Source organism: Nelumbo lutea, chromosome 1 (assembly GCF_056320005.1).
Source record: "Nelumbo lutea isolate HS-2025 chromosome 1, American lotus-T2T, whole genome shotgun sequence".
Taxonomy (NCBI): Eukaryota; Viridiplantae; Streptophyta; class Magnoliopsida; order Proteales; family Nelumbonaceae; genus Nelumbo; species Nelumbo lutea.
In genome coordinates, this window is record NC_142684.1 from 169,937,591 (window position 1) to 169,953,621 (window position 16,031).

Consider the following 16,031-nt stretch of genomic DNA (forward strand, 5'->3'; position numbering starts at 1 on the left):
CCACACCAGTCATGTCGGCGGCAATAATCACAAGGCATTAGTCTAGCTCGAAAAAAAAATTTGACCTAAGGGTGACCTACCGGGGCTCAAGCCGGCCTGCACGAGCTCGACCTCAGCCAAGTAGTCCCAACAGAGGAAGCCTACCCTCGCTCAAGATTGCAGTGTTTCCCGAACTTTCGAGTTCAACTCAACACCTGGATCTTGAATGGCGGCCCTCTAGTGGGTCGGAAAGGGCCACCCTTCGGGGTTGCGAACTACAAAGTAACCCCGCTTCCAAGCCGGGATCCTGTTCGGCAGATCGTGGAGGAACTTGAAGCTAGGATGAGGGGAAAAATAGTATGAGCGGCTCTCTGGAGGGGCTGCGGGGGAGGCATTCTTAATGGACAAGATGGTGGCAAAGATATCAAGGGAAAGAGGAAGACAATACTCAAAAAACAAAGAAATTGTCACAACCACATTCTGGATTGAGTTCGGATAGAGTTGGTCTATAGTGACATTAAAATGGGTGAGGACCTCCACTATCAAAGGATGTAGAAGGAGTCAAAGACCAGCCACGAGCTGCTCCTCAAAGACCACGATTTCGTCATGGCCGTGTTCCCAAGGAAAGTTACTGGATGGGAGGCTGTAGATGAGGTCCCTAGGGAGGTTATAGTAAGAGACTAGGGCCCGAAGCCTCTCCATTGACATGGAGGAAGGGCCGAAACTATTAGGCTCCCAACCCCAGGAAGTGAAAGTCACGTTTCCGGAGCCTACCCTTCAGGAAACCCCCAAGCTCCCCTCGAGCTCGAGGGGACCTCGCCCTGGTTACCGTCTCGGGAAAAGCCACTATAGTACAAATACCTAGACATTGCTTGGACAGAATAGAGGACTCACCAGAAAAGTGGACTAAGAAAGCGATGGAAACGGAGAGAGCTCGAGCAAACAAGGCAAAGGCGCGACCTCAAAATTGAATGCAAGGCAAGTTGGCGTAAAGAAAATGAGGCATGGGCCCTCTTATTTATAGCCGTTGTGACAAAAAAAACAATAGTCTCGATCAAAGCATATTCGACGGCCTACAATAACGTCAACCGCACGTCCTCCGAAACTGAAGTAAAGACGGTTGCACGTCTTCCCAAATTGAATGCAGTTTGGCATGTTTTTTTGCGCCTAGAAATCCAGAAGTCACCTGACATCCGCGCGTACACATCATGCAATCACTCAACCTTGTTTTGAATATGGGTCAAATCCACCCATCACTTCATGAACTCCCCGTGCCAGAGTGAGACTCTTAGCCCGGGGAGGGGGGGGCAATTGATGGAGGGTGATTTGACCCGACCTCCAAACTAAGGGACACGTGGATATGACTCAACGTAACTGACAGCTTGGCATGATAGCCTGGTCACAACTCTACGTAATGAGCTCGCTGAAACCCCGACAGAACAGCTCGCCACAAGACAGCTCGCTACAGCCCACTACAGAACGGCTTGCTGCAAGACAGCTCGCTATTTGAGCTAGCTACGAAGGAGTTCGTTACAAGGGAGCTCGCTACAAAGGAGCTCGCTATTGAGTAACCCGGAGTCTTCGGGTAACGTCTTATCCGACAAGACCGTGCTTTTCAGTCTGCTCCCACATCTCTTGTCCGGCGGCACAGCACCTGCCAGCCCAGAGGACTGTGCCCACGTCTCACGTCAAGCGGCGTACACGCCAGCTCTGCATAACGTCTCTCAGGTGACAGGACCGTACCCTGTGATAGATACCTGCGCCAATCAAATCAGTCTGATGAATGACAACTGTAGCAGAGAGCCAGAGGCGGTTACACCGAATTTGCAATGCATTAATATATAAGGGCTCTGACCCCAAGAAAAAGGTAATTGAATTTTTGGTAATCGAGTAGTGCGCATCCCCACTCTTAACTTGTCATTACTCTCTAAACTTCTCTCTCAGAGTTCTAACTTAAGCATCGGAGTGTTCCCGTCGAGCGAACTCCCCGGAAATCCTTCATCTTTTCCTTCTCAGGTGCTATCCGTTGCCAGTTAGGAGCGAGGCCCCTCTCAACTAGGAGTGACCAAATCACGCTACATCAGTTACTATCTTCATGATTAGGTAGAAAACGGCACGATTCACGATGGATGATAAGACCACGCCTCTTGTTTCCGGATTTTTTTGTAGATCGATGAAATGGATTCAACATCCACCGTGAATCGGACCGTACTCTCTTTTATAATAGCAGCGAGTGAAAGTCAACTAAATGAGATAGGTGGTTGGTGGTGCCACGTCGAAAAATGAAAATGGACAACTACCAATAAAATCTCTGTCGCGTTTTTCTTTTTCGCTTCGCTGTTTTAGCAGTCCCCCGCTTGTTCACTCTGTTCAGCTATTTCTTTTACGTGATCAGCCGAATTCACCCAACTCACCTTCAGCTCCGAGTCGCAGATAGATTAAGATCAGAAAGATGGCGGGAGAACACAAGGTAGAAATTCCCAGAGTGAAACTGGGAAATCTAGGACTTGAGGTAAAGCCCTATTTAATTCCTCGATTACCCATTTGAGAATCTCCAAGAAAAATTAAGTTTCTTCTTTTTGTCATATTCATTTCCTGCAGAGGGTGTAGTTTGATAGAGAGGGCAATGTGCTCTCACTGTTTATTTATCCTCCGACTGATTTGGTTAAACTAGAAATGTTTTCTTTTTTTTTCAATTATTAATAGAGAATAAATAAATGCCAGTTGGATTATTCTTATTTTTATGTTATCTGCTCTGTAAATCACCAATGCTGGTAAATCCTGTAATTCACCAATGCTGTAATTCATCAATGCTTTGGACTTTGAGATTGATGGCATTCAATTATCTTTAGGCTATAGAGCTATTTCATGAGTTACATGTTTCCCTTACGGAAGTTCCAATGGGGCTAAGTGAAGAAATACCATTTTCTAGGTGCGAGACAAATGTCAATCTTTATGAAACCTTACCTATTTAAGTGAGAAACTATAGCTGAGTCATTTTAAGAATGTAAAGTTGAAAAATTGGTGATGAAGCGCAATATTTTAACATCTTGGATGAGGCAGCTGTCTCTGCAGTTTTTCTAAGCCAACCTGATTTCCGACTTTATTGGCATTGCAGATTGTTTCCTTTGCAGACTTTTAAAGATGCCTCCATGGTTTGTATGACTTTTAGACAATTTTCCTGAGCTTCATTGGAATTCTTGTATAATCATTTATGGATTAATGACATCCTAGAAATTCACTTGTATGTTTCTGTCGTCTTGAAATTTTATAGAAACATTTTAGCTTTTTCTCTCCATTGTAAAGTTAACTGAGCTTTTGTTTTATAAGCAATGACTTCCTCCAAATATTACCTGAAGAGCGGAAACATCTTGAAATTTGAATATGGTGACACTTTCAAGTCTATAAAGATTCTTGGTTTTTCTTGTTCTCTTTCTCCCACTAAAATGAGGTTTGATCAGGGTGTAAGTATGTGTTTTCTACATGCCATTTGACAACTAAAGGGTCTAATGGCCCGTTTGGAAGCACTGAATCTTTGATTAAGCTGTTTTCTCTGAGCTGCTTTAGAGAAGCCACTAAAAGAAGCTTAAGTCGAAAGCCATATTTTCGGCTGTAAGATACTATTTTTTGTCTCTCCATGTTTCTGACCAAACATTGCTTATGGGCTGTCTGAGTGGAGCTCACCTTGTAAAGCCAGAAGCTGCTACGTGAAAGCCCTCCCTATTGGACACTAAATTTTGGATTTTGAGGCACAAACTGTTTAACTGGGCTATAGCTATTATTGGGTTGTGCCTCTTAGAGTAAGGGATTTGATAACTTAGACAACTCTTCCATGTGCTGTGCTGTAAGTGAAAACAATTATTTGGGCAAAAAGGTAAAAAACATAAACGGAAACAAAAGCTCTTACATGCAAGAATTAAGGGGTGATAGAACAAATAGCTATATGGCCAAATTTCATGCTATGAATTAGTCAAATTTCGTATGAATCATTAAATTATTAGAATTGATGATTGAACCATAACGGTCTAGATTGAGTAAATCACTTTATTCATTTCAAATACTTCTAAACAATGAATAGATCCATTCATTTGGAGGTACGAAGAGAATAAAATAGGTGTATTTTTTACAATGTCCAGGCCTACTCTTAGCTTGTGAAAGTATGAATGCTCTTGTTCCTTAGCTTATGGGTGCTGGCTCCAGATGAATTAAAGGCATCTCAGCTGCTGGTCTAAGAAGAAACTTATCTAGATCCTCCATTGTTTTCCTTGAGATCCTATGAGCAGCTATTTTTCCCACTGAATGGGGTGATGAAACTTCAGTTTGATGGCAGTTCTAAGGGGAACTGAGTGCCATCTACGGTTGGTAAGTTCTTTTTTCTTGAGATCCTATGAGCATTTACTCATCTCCACTGAATGGGGTGATGAAACTTCAATTTGATGGCAGTTCTAAGGGGAACTAAGCACCCGCTATGGTTGGTAGGTTCTTCCTTAAGCTGAATGGTCAAACTTTTTGGGCTTCTAGTGGATCCATGGGGAACATAGACTTAATAGAAGCAGAAGCGAGGGTCCTAATGGGGGTTCAGGTTGCTAGACAATCTTGATTATCTTCATTGATAATTGGCAGAAACATGGTTAATGCAGTAAGATTGTGTCAAAACAGTGGGATGCATACTCTAGGGCCTAGCACACCTTTTAAATGAGATTTTGGTTAATACGATAGCTCAAATAAAATGAATTCCTAGGTAGATGAATTTGACTAAAGATAATTTGTAAAATCTGGGATAGGAAGGGCTTTGCTTATCATTGTGGCTACTCTTTTCTTTCATAGTCTGTCTTATCAGCAATATTTTTTCTATTTATGAAATTTCATTTTTTCCTCATTTATAACTAAGGGGTGTTCTATTTTTGGATTTTGAGAGGGGGGAAAGTTGGTCAATGGGATTTTGATTCCCATTGACCAAGAAACCCATGTTCATTTTTCAGATTTATGTGGGGGCCAATGAAAGTTTATTTTCTTGTAAGTGATACCCATCTCCTAGGTGGGTAAATTAACTTTCCCATCTAGGGGAAAGTTGCCAATACTTGGATGAGACAAAAATGCCCCTTTTAATAATGAAATTTTTATGGCTAAGATTGTCATTGTCTTATTTACATGGGAAATAAAAGAACATGGGTAAATGCACTTACCTACCTGGGTAAGTGACTTACCGAAAAGCGAACGGAGCATAAGTGGAAACATAAAAGGATTAAAATGATAGAGGTCATGGGGATTGGTACAATTAAAGGTGAAAATTGAAAAACCAATCTAATCTAGGTTTTGTGTGAGAAAACTTAATACGTGGAAGAATTAAATTAGGCCTCGTTTGTTTGCATCTTTGTAACTTACCTGGTTAAGTGCACTTACCCAGGGTAAATGTTTCCTAGGTAAGTGCACTTGCCCATGCTCTTTTGATTTCCAGTATTCCCAGGTAAGTAACAAAATGACATTTTTATCCATAGAAAGCTAATATAAAAATATGGGCAAAGTTGTCCCATTATGCTTTATAAAATTCCCCCTAGGTGGGAAAGTTACTTACCTACCTGAGAGATGGGTTAATTTTACCTAGGGAAGTGGAGTTTATTTTACCATAGGGTCCATTAGTAAATGCAAAAAGAACATTGTAAAGTTGGTCAATGGGAAAAAGATACCCATTGATCAATTTTCCCAAACTTATTTACTCTCATTGTGCAAAGTATTTAATAAATGTTTTTTTTTCTAATTAAATTTTCTTTTATAGGTCTCAAAGTTGGGGCTTGGCTGTACGGGCCTAACTGGAATCTACAATGCTCCCGTCTCTGAGGAGATTGGTATTTCAATAATCAAGGATGCTTTTACTAAAGGAATCACATTTTTTGACACAGCTGATGTTCATGGAGCCAATGCCAATGAAGTCCTAGTAGGAAAGGTAAATGTCTTTGCTGGTTTTGTATAATTCAAGTAAGGTGATTCTTTATAGTTTGAGCACTAGGCTAATGTTCTTTTCTGATTGGTTAATGGAAAGGGGCAGGACAAGATTTTTGTTCTGGTAATTGTGCTATGTGTTTTCTCTATAGGTTGGGATCAACTTTAATCCAACTGATCCAAATGGGTTGGGCTGGGGTGGGACATTGTATGAATTTAGTAAATGTGTGATTTAAAATTAGGTTTTACTAGGGTTAAGGTATTGATAATAAAGTAAGGCATAACAAAAGAAGTGATGGTGATGCCGCAATCAATGGAATTGAGTAAGTATGAAGTGTGATGAGAAACAAAAGTCCTAGTTTGAAAATGAGTATCAATAAAGGAGTCTGTATTCAAATAGGTTAGGTTAGTGTTAGGGTTAAGTGTATTGGATGAAGGTTGTGTTAAGTTAAGGTTAGGTTTGAAGGTTCAACACCTCAGGTTTCTAAAAGATTGGCTTTGTACAGTTAAAATTATCACATAACTGCAAACCACATTTTAATTCATGATGTTGATGAAGCTTCTTACTTTACCTTTCTTCAAACAAAATGTGAAATTAGGCAAGAAATCGCTGCAGTATAAATAACTTGACTCAATTAACTAAAGCTTCACTTTAGTGGTTTTTCTTGTTGTAAGTTGGAACCAATGTTTTAAAATGTGAAGACATGACACAAGTTTCACCAATGTTTTAAAATGTAAAGCTTCACCAATGTTTTAAAACGTAAGCCTCCGAAACACAAGGAGGGATAAGCCTCCTTAAGAGGAGGGGGATTAGGAGGAGGATGAAGAGGAAGGTTGGATCTCATTTTTTTTTAATAAAAATATTTTATATTAAAAAGAATAAAGATGCATAACATTAGTTGAAATGGGGGGTCTTGTCGAAGCAGTGGTGAGCTCGCTTCGCTCGCTCACTGAAGCGGAGCAAGACCCCCCTAACTCAATTTTTTCTTCTCTTTCTCTTTCTTTCCCTTCCCTTTCTTTTCCTTTCCTTTCCTTTCCTTTTTTTTCTTTTTTCTTTTTTTTTCTATTTTTTTATATCAGATGTGCAGGAGGCACATGAGGCGTATGCCTCTAGCACACCTTATGAAACAAGCGCAAGAGGCGTCGCCTCAGGGCATTTTGGGAGCACCTCACCTGGAGGTGCGCCTCCAGGCGTATGCCTCCCACGCCTTTTAAAACACTGGTTGTAACTTGTTATGGTTGGTTATGGGAGATATTCTTGCAATTGTGATTAAAGATATCTAAAGTTTTGCAGGCACTGAAGCAGTTGCCTCGAGAGAACATCCAGCTGGCAACTAAGTTTGGTATTTTCAGAATGGAGCCAACTCATCTTGTAGTTAAGGATACTCCTGAATATGTCTGTTCATGTTGTGAGGCTAGCCTGAAGCGTCTGGATGTGGAATATATTGACCTTTATTATATACACCGGATAGACACATCAGTACCAATTTAGGAAACTGTAAGTTATTTCTTGTCTTCTTCCCTTGGTTTTGGAAGGTTGATCTTGGAACTTATGGTTTCCATTCTTTTCTTATCTAAAGTTTAGACCTTCTTTAAACCAATATTGGTTAATGATAATATGCTTTTCTGGATAACTGGAGTTGAAATTATATTTTTTTGAGGAGGTAGATGGGGGAACTTAAAAAGTTGGTGGAAGAGGGGAAGATAAAATACATTGGGTTGTCTGAAGCCAGTCCAGACACAATAAGGAGGGCACATGCAGTTCATCCCATAACTGCTGTACAAATGGAGTGATCCCTCTGGACTCGTGAAATTCAGGAAGAGATTATCCCACTTTGCAGGTATACGTAAAATCCCAATTCAATTTCTTAAGAAACCTTCATATTGAGCAAAGCAAGCTTTTGGGCAAACAATTTAATTTCAATGAGTATTTGTTATGTTCTTGTCCCATGTATATATATGCTTTGATGTAAGGTGAATTCAAGTTTAAATTCCTTAGTTGTTTTCTTTTTTTGATCAGCAAAATGAGCTCATTAATTAATGCTTGAGAAAGGTACAAAGTTTTAGCTACACAGTAGCCCAAAAACTCATCAGAAAAGCAGCTTGCCCACCCTATTTTGGTTTAGCATCCCCCCTTTTTTTTACTTACACAGATTACAATATTGCCCAAAATAATGTGGATCTGTCAGCTCCCTAATTTTGCTAGGACATCTGCCAACCCATTTGCTGTTCTTTTTATCCAGCCAAAACTGAGTTATAACTTTTTGCTAGAAAGTCAATTTTTCTAAAGGAAAATCTATATTTCCAAGGGGCTGAGTTGATTTGTTTCTCCCAAGAAATGACCAATAAGGAGTCTTCCACTACTTTGAGCTCTCCACCCAGCTGTATTGCTAGTTTTAGTCCTTGTAATAGGACTATTATTTCAGCCTTAACCGAGTTCCAAAACCAATTGGCCCCAAGAATAAGGCCACTATTCGTCCTTGATGGTTTCTAACCCATCCCCCCCATACCTGCTCTTCCCGGAATGGATTGCCAGAAGAGCTCTCATCAAAATTTAGTTTCAGCTCATTTGGTCCTGGAGGTTTCCATTTCATTCTCATTGCTTCTTTGTGTGTATCTGTTTGTGCCACTTCAGTCCATTTCCATAACAAGTCATTTGTAGAAACATCTCTAAAGAGTTCAATTGTTTAAATTCCTTAGTTTTTCTCCTCTTGATTTAGAATGCTGAATGGTTTGTTATCTTGTGGAAGTGAAATATCATAGACTTCAATTATTGTCTGTTGTATATTTTCCTTCACTATCTTGCCAATCTGATTTTGTTTCTACCATCTTATTCTAATATATGCAAGTAATACCCTTTGCTACATTTTATTCTGCAGGGAACTTGGCATTGGAATAGTGCCATACAGCCCTCTTGGACGGGGCTTCTTTGCTGGGAAGGCAGTAGTGGAAAGTTTACCTGCAAATAGTTTCTTGGTATGAAGATGATTTTGATCATGCATTTTGGCCATCTTTTTATTTCTTCTTATTTGCACAAAATTCTATAATAGGAACATTTTATAGGATGGGAATGATTTTATATTTTAACCCTTTCTTTATGCATAATCCCAGTGAACTGATGAACATGGTTCTGTTATTAGCCCTCACATCCTAGGTTCAAGGGGGAGAACTTCGAAAAGAACAAAATCTTTTTCACTCGGCTTGAAAACTTGGCTGTGAAGCATGGATGCACTCCTGCTCAATTAGCACTAGCATGGATTCTCCACCAAGGGGATGATGTTGCCCCTATCCCTGGTGAGTAAGTTTTCTTCATGCCAGTATATATTATTACTAACATCCCCTTTCTATAAATTAGAAAAGTTACTAGCATTACCATTTAGAATCATCTTCTTAAAAAGAAATGATAATCCTCCTTCGGAAAGTGGGATTAGAGATCTATTCTGACCCTTTGGTTTAGAATGTTTGTAACTCTATATTTGATGCTCTCAAATATATAATAAATTTATAAAATTGGAACCAATTATAGAACGTTTTTTTTTTTTTTTTTTGTGGTTTTGAGACTGGAGAAGTCAAACTCTGCAAGTATGAGTTTGTTTCACACTTATGGTCCCAAGCCCAGATAAAGGAGTATTCATGTTATCATGCAGCCAACCTCAAATGGTTGAGACAAAGTTTAGATGATTAGACTTGTGAAGTCAGCTACAAATCATTGCCTGCTGTCTTAGCCAGTACACTAAATACAAGATCAGTAATATCCCAGGGGACTGATCAGTAACTTGTTTTTCTATGATGTACAATCTTCTGTTATCTAAGATGACATTACAACAGATAATAAACTTGATTCCTGCTTCCTTGTTTTGGTATCTTTGTTCTTGTAACTTTGTATGCAGCAAACAGATAAATATTACTGTCTTTCCTGCTTTCTAGCTGTCCCAGTAACATTTATTGGTTTTCATCCTAGCACAGCTGCAAACTTCATTTCATCCTAGCACAGCTGCAAATTTCATTAGAGATGTATTTTAATTGTGATTCCCCTTATATTGATTCTATTTATATCAATAAACATGATGGGATGAGAGATCCATCCTATGTATAATATGTGCTTCCGTTTGAACTTTCTTGTATTTAATGTTAACAATACATGTCCTGAACAAGTATTTTCTGCTTATGCTTTGCTCAGTTCCTTCCATTCAATTTTCTTTTTTCTTTTTTTTCTTCATTTTTTTCCTCCCGTTTACAATTTTTCAGAATGATTAGTAGGAAGTGGCATTAAAGAATGCTTTAATACATGATGCCAATTCTAAATTATGATTTCATTTGAACTTTTAACGATCAAATAGTTGTCAGATCTCTTCTTGCAGCTTAGTTTCTGTTACTTAGATTGAACTGATTTTGCTAAAGATTGTTCTGTAGTAATTGTATTCGTCTGGGTAGGGTGTCAACAAAAAAGCTTGATACAAATGCATTAACTATTATTTCTAATCCTCTTTATGAATTTCTGTAGGAACAACCAAAATTAAGAACCTTGATCAAAACATTGGCTCGGTGGTGGTTAAACTCACTGAAGAAGATTTGAGAGAGATTTCTAATGCAATACCTGTCAATGAGGTGGCAGGCGCAAGAATCTATGAAAATATGTTACACTGGTCGTGGAAGTTTGCTGATACTCCCGCAAAGGATTGCAAAATCACTAGTTAAGTCATTCATGTAAGAGGTCTACTTTGCTTTCAGAGTATGAGATCTAGTAAGTTCTCTTCTCTTTTGGGATTAATCCACTCACGACAATGGAAAATTTATCGTTGAGAATTGAATTTATATCTCGAGATTCTGAACAATGTTGTGATCCGGCCTTCTTGTTCTTCACTGAATTTTAGTAGATAGGATAAGGTCTTACCCTATCCACTTAGAGAGTCCAGATCTGAATTCAGATCTGGAAACCTCCTAATGAGATTAGGAGAGAGCTTATCTAATCTGCAAATAAGATAAGGACTTATCCTTATCTCTTAAAAAAAACTCCTAATCCAAATACAGATTTGGATTAGGAAACACCTGATGATATTAGGATCTCTCTTTAAGCCTATAAAAGGAGGAGGGGGTGAACCATTCAGATCATCCTCACCATCCCAAGCCTCTCAGAGATCAGATCTCACAGCACCCAGAGAGAAGACAACAACAGTGTGACAGGGCCATTTTCTCCCTACGTTTCCTCTAGTTGCCGCCATGCTGCCAGTTCGATCTTCTTCCTTTGTAGGAGCGATCAAGAGGTGTCTTGATATCAGTCTTTGGAGAATGGTTGATCAGAATTCATGCTCACTGCCTCCATCGAATTCTTGCTGAAGAATTCGGTTCATTGGACGAATCTTGCTAATTCTGCTCCACCATTCACTATGTCATCTTCAGTGGGAGCAGTCTCTGGAGTCTTTCTTTGGGCGTGAACACCTTCGTTGGGAAATATTGCATCTTCGTATCAGGTATATCCCTCTCCTACAGTTTTGGTCCAGATCTGGTTCAGTTCTTGGTTCAAGAATGATCCTTTAAAATACAGTTTTTCTAAAACAGGGAATGTGATTCCTAGATGGGAGAGAGAGAAATTTTTGAAATTTTGCTCTACCTTCCTGTAGGGTTTGGCCATCCATATGATGGATCTCTCATCCCTTCAGTGGTATCAGAGCTATGGTTCAAATCTTGAACCAAATTAAATCAGATCTGAACCTGCATAAATGGGCAGAAGGCGTTCTACCCGATTTGCGCAGATTAGGGTTTTTTCTAGGAAATCAGATCCTAGTTAAAGGGCGAGTGATTTGAAATTAATTTTTATGAATCTAGATTATATTTAGAACTGTTCTTTTTTCTTGATTTATGGGCTGTTCGTACAACTGAAAATCGAATTCTTGATTGGCGCTGTGAACCTGCGATTTGCAGTTTTTCTTTTTACAATCTGGTTTGTAAATATTTTTTTTATTTTCTAGACTAAATGTATAGGATTCGATCATATTTAATATTAATAGAAAAATTAGGGTTTTTTTATTTATTTTATCTTCTTGATCGAAGATGGCGGTGTAAAAGGAGATTTCGCAGATACATAAATCGCTATCTGCGATTTGCAGTTTGTGAAACTAAAAACTAGGTTCTGACATTTGTTTTGAAGGATGGAGGTGTGCGAACAACCCTATGACTGATTCTTGCTTGTTCTTTAATCAGTAATTAATTTTAGATCATTTTCTTGAATTAATTATTTAATTAAAATACAAACCCTAGACCCATTCGAACCAAATTTGTTCAAACTAGTTGGACCAAATCTATGGTTCGATGAAGGCTGATTGTCAACCCTAATTTTCCACTTTTGGGTCAAGGGATTGATGGTTAATTAAGAGACTTAATTCGGCCCACACCTGTAAGGCCCAGTTTTAAGGTGTTAAAACTGCAAAAGCCCACAATCTGTAGGAAAGCTATATGGGTCGAACTGCCTAACTATATTCGACCCATATACCTAGATAATATTAATTGGTAATATTATGGATTAAAATGGACTTTATAGATATTAATTAATTGGATCAATTCTATCCTTGCATGTGATGTATGAATGTGTGATGTGCTACGTACATTGGATGATCTTTCTCAGTGGTGGGTCCCACACCCCTAGAAACGATACGTGTGGAACCCTAGCTGTTTAGGCCCACCAGAAATCTAGCTTTATGAAAGGTAGTGGGAGCCACTCTGGTTTGACCCAAATTAAACTAGGGCGTAACTTTTGTTCCCTCCTGAAACATGAGTGCATGTGATAGGGAAATTCATATGATGAACTCTCTAAAGGCCTTCCATCATTAGCATGAAGATGGGTCCTTCAGTAATGAGGAAACGCACCATAAAATTAGGCTATCCATTTGCTGTTGGATCTGTCGGAGTGTTTCATAAGATGATAGAGGTGTCATAGACCGATGTGGGAGGACCTCACCAGAAAATGGGAGACTCTCACGGTACCTTGGCGTTCACGAATATGATGGGTGAGCACTCATTGGAGAGAGTTTTAACCTAAAATGGCTTTGAACCTTGTCTGACATAGGCCAAAGGGAAAGCTCATATGATGAGTGGATATGATCCTTCACAGAAAGGTGGTGAGGTTATGTAGCTAAAACAGTTGGTTCCATGCACCCTATGTGATTTCTCACATTTCTAGAGATAATTTGCAGTCTCCGTCATTGAGATAGGAGGAAAATCTCATAGATGAATAAATGGGAATGGAACATAGATTAAAAACATATCTATGTAGATAACATGAATCAAATTAGGTTGTGGACTGATGTTTGCTCTTTTATAAGAAAATGGCAAACGGATAATTTGCAAAGCTTCTTGACGACAACAAGGTTAAGGGCCCAAACTATGCCGACTGGTACCGTAACCTTATGCTGGATGAAGGCAAAAAAGAAACCCTAAAAGAAAGCCACCAAGTCCAAAAAGCAGAAGAAGGACAGCGCATCTGATGCATGTCACTTCTGCAAACAGACCGGCCAGTGGAAGAGGAACTGTCCTCAATACCTAGAATCCTTTATGAGTCGACCATTAGGCAGGCCTACTGCATCGCATGCATCAGAGTTAATTTGACGGACCTCAGCCCTTGTGCAAATTACGTAATAGACACCATTACTCTCCCCACTTCAAGGAAACGGCTTTGTGAGAACCTAAGTTCCGTTGCAATAGGTCTCAGGTCACTAATGTCTATATAAAGCACTCATTTTCACTTGAGAATGTAGGCGCGCCCAAACTCTCGCATTCTCTTTATCTCTTAAATAACTCTCAAGCACAATTCCCTGACTTAAGTATCAGAGTGCCCACCCTGAGTAAAAACAACCCGGGTACTCTAACTCTACCACTTTTGTGGAACCATTCAGCTCAACCAACCTTAGCTCGGCCTAGTATAGCTCAGCTACTGACAAAGCAAGCATTCAAATCGGCGTCCGAATCATCAGACACGTGAGAATCGCCAGATTACGCTACATCTCTAACCGTTGGGATCCTCTGATGGCTAGTTTGTCGGGCGGGTTGTGCTCGGCCCATTACTGGCCCGTGGGCCATGCCGTGCCATCCTTGCCCATGAACTTATAACCCCACGGTTCACACGATCGTACCGTATCTTGACACGGCCCAATTTACACATCTAACATCTAGGTATGTGCCAGCTTGGATCTTAAAAATACACATGGTTTTCTTGGGCTGAGAAATTAGCAGTTGGGCTAAGCTCTACGACTTAGCTCTCCATCACAAATCTTTACAACTACGTGGCGTTCTATGAACTTATGACATGTTACCGGAAAAGGTCGATCTACCCAACGGTCCAACGCAACGCAAGCACAATCGTAAAACCTCGAACTTTCTTGGCCTCGAGACCCTCCACTCTCCAGAATCTTCTATAGAGGTTCCTGGTATATGTGGAACCCACGTCACCTACTTACTTCATGCGAAGCCAAAGCCATCCACGATACATCAAATAAATGGGAAGGCCCAGATCGGTGACGTGGAACTCTATCTTCCACCATTCGTGCTGCTCCCGGATTCTATATAAACATTTCCTCTCCCATATTCTCGCAAGACGAAGTGCATGGTTGTTACTCGAGCAGGTTGAAACTTGAAAGCTAGCCGTAGCTGATAGTCGTAACGCTCGGTTTCTCACTCTTGTGCTGACGATTTAGCTTTCATTCAAACCTCCTCAAAGAGATCATCGTTCAGATGGCGAGCTCAGTATCCATGCAATCCATCTTGGTGAACCCCGTGGCCGTGGGGCGCCTCGGTCACAGATGCAGGCCATCAAGCATGGTCTTCCCCTCTACATACTTCCCACGCCAACAAAAGAATGGGTGCACTCTGCAAGTTCGCTGCATGGCTGAGGTAATAAGTCCGGCATCTCGTTTGTCGCTGAGAGATATGCTAAATCTTTGGCCCTGGTTTCGTTTCTTTTAGTTCACCAGCACTAACACCTAACATCTTTGGTTTATTTGTCGGTGTAGCAGGAAAGCCGGAAAGAGCAGAAGTCATCGCCGGTGAATGCTCCCCCGTCACCATCCCAGCCCACCTTCCCTTCTGCTTCACCGAAGGTGAGTTTCTATGATTGCCCATGCGCGTGAGTTTGGAAGTTAGCTTCATCGTCCGACTGACGCATGCTTTAATCTTGATCTGGTTGTTTCGTGTTTGTGCTAATACATACTACAGGTCAGCACCAAATTTACAGACGTGCTGGCGTTCAGTGGGCCCGCACCCGAGAGGATCAACGGCAGGCTTGCGATGATCGGGTTTGTAGCTGCGATGGCAGTGGAGCTGGCCAATGGTGACGACGTGGCGGCACAATTGGCGAACGGAGGGCTTACATGGTTCTTGGGGACCACGGCCGTGTTGTCTCTTGCGTCGTTGATCCCGTTGTTCAAGGGAGTCGACGTGCAGTCGAAATCGAAGGGTTTGATGACGTCCGACGCAGAGCTCTGGAACGGGAGGTTCGCCATGTTGGGCCTGGTGGCACTGGTCTTCACCGAATATGTGAAGGGTGGGGCCCTTATTTAGATCTTGAGTTTTGGGCTTTTTCTTTTTATTCTTTTTTTTTTGGGCTTTGGCTTTGGCCTGCCGCTGATTTATTGATGAGGCTGGCTTGCTGCTTGATGCTTTGTAGAAAAAAGAAACCATAGAAGAAGTGTATGAATGATTGTGAGATTACGTAACAGAAGAAGCTTTAGATGTGGCATTTGTATTCAATTTCATTATGCAGTTAATTAAAGTTACAATGAATGAAATTATCATTACCAATTTCATTTGTATTGATCTTCAATTTGGATCTCCCTGCTTTTAAATTTTAACGATCTAGATTGGTTTACAAAGACTAACATAAGAGGCAGAATGCAATTCATCTCTCCTATGATCGAGAGATCGGATTTGGTCTTTTAGACTATTTACAGAACGTTCTTCATAGCCATTTACAGCCGTGCAATATCTTTTATATTTATATATTTTTTAAAGAGATATTTCCAATACACGACTAGAAAGGACAACCCTACAAAAGAGTTGTGAGTACGGTCTTTGATCATCAAATCCGATTTGTATGCAGAAGTAAACCTGCCTCATCTACCTTT

General features: G+C 40.3%; 1 protein-coding gene and 1 pseudogene across 3 annotated transcripts; both read left to right on the forward strand.

Annotated features, from left to right (window-relative positions):
- The first annotated feature begins 2,297 nt into the window (after positions 1-2,297).
- LOC148879119 (putative aldo-keto reductase 1) lies at positions 2,298-8,901 on the forward strand (annotated as a pseudogene). Its single transcript, XR_016104122.1, has 5 exons — positions 2,298-2,491; positions 5,756-5,923; positions 7,214-7,417; positions 7,588-7,760; positions 8,799-8,901. The product of XR_016104122.1 is annotated as a putative aldo-keto reductase 1 (transcript).
- Positions 8,902-14,503: 5,602 nt separating this feature from the next.
- LOC148879120 (early light-induced protein 1, chloroplastic-like) lies at positions 14,504-15,708 on the forward strand. Of its 2 annotated transcripts, none has more exons than XM_088960516.1 (3): positions 14,504-14,802; positions 14,922-15,008; positions 15,124-15,708. In XM_088960516.1, the coding sequence occupies exons 1-3, from the start codon at positions 14,644-14,646 to the stop codon at positions 15,466-15,468; spliced, it is 591 nt and encodes a 196-aa protein (XP_088816642.1). In that variant the 5' UTR covers positions 14,504-14,643; the 3' UTR covers positions 15,469-15,708. The 2 variants fall into 2 exon arrangements, with proteins under 2 accessions (XP_088816642.1, XP_088816643.1); XM_088960517.1 differs by having other exon boundaries at positions 14,925-15,008.
- The last annotated feature ends 323 nt before the right edge of the window (positions 15,709-16,031 follow it).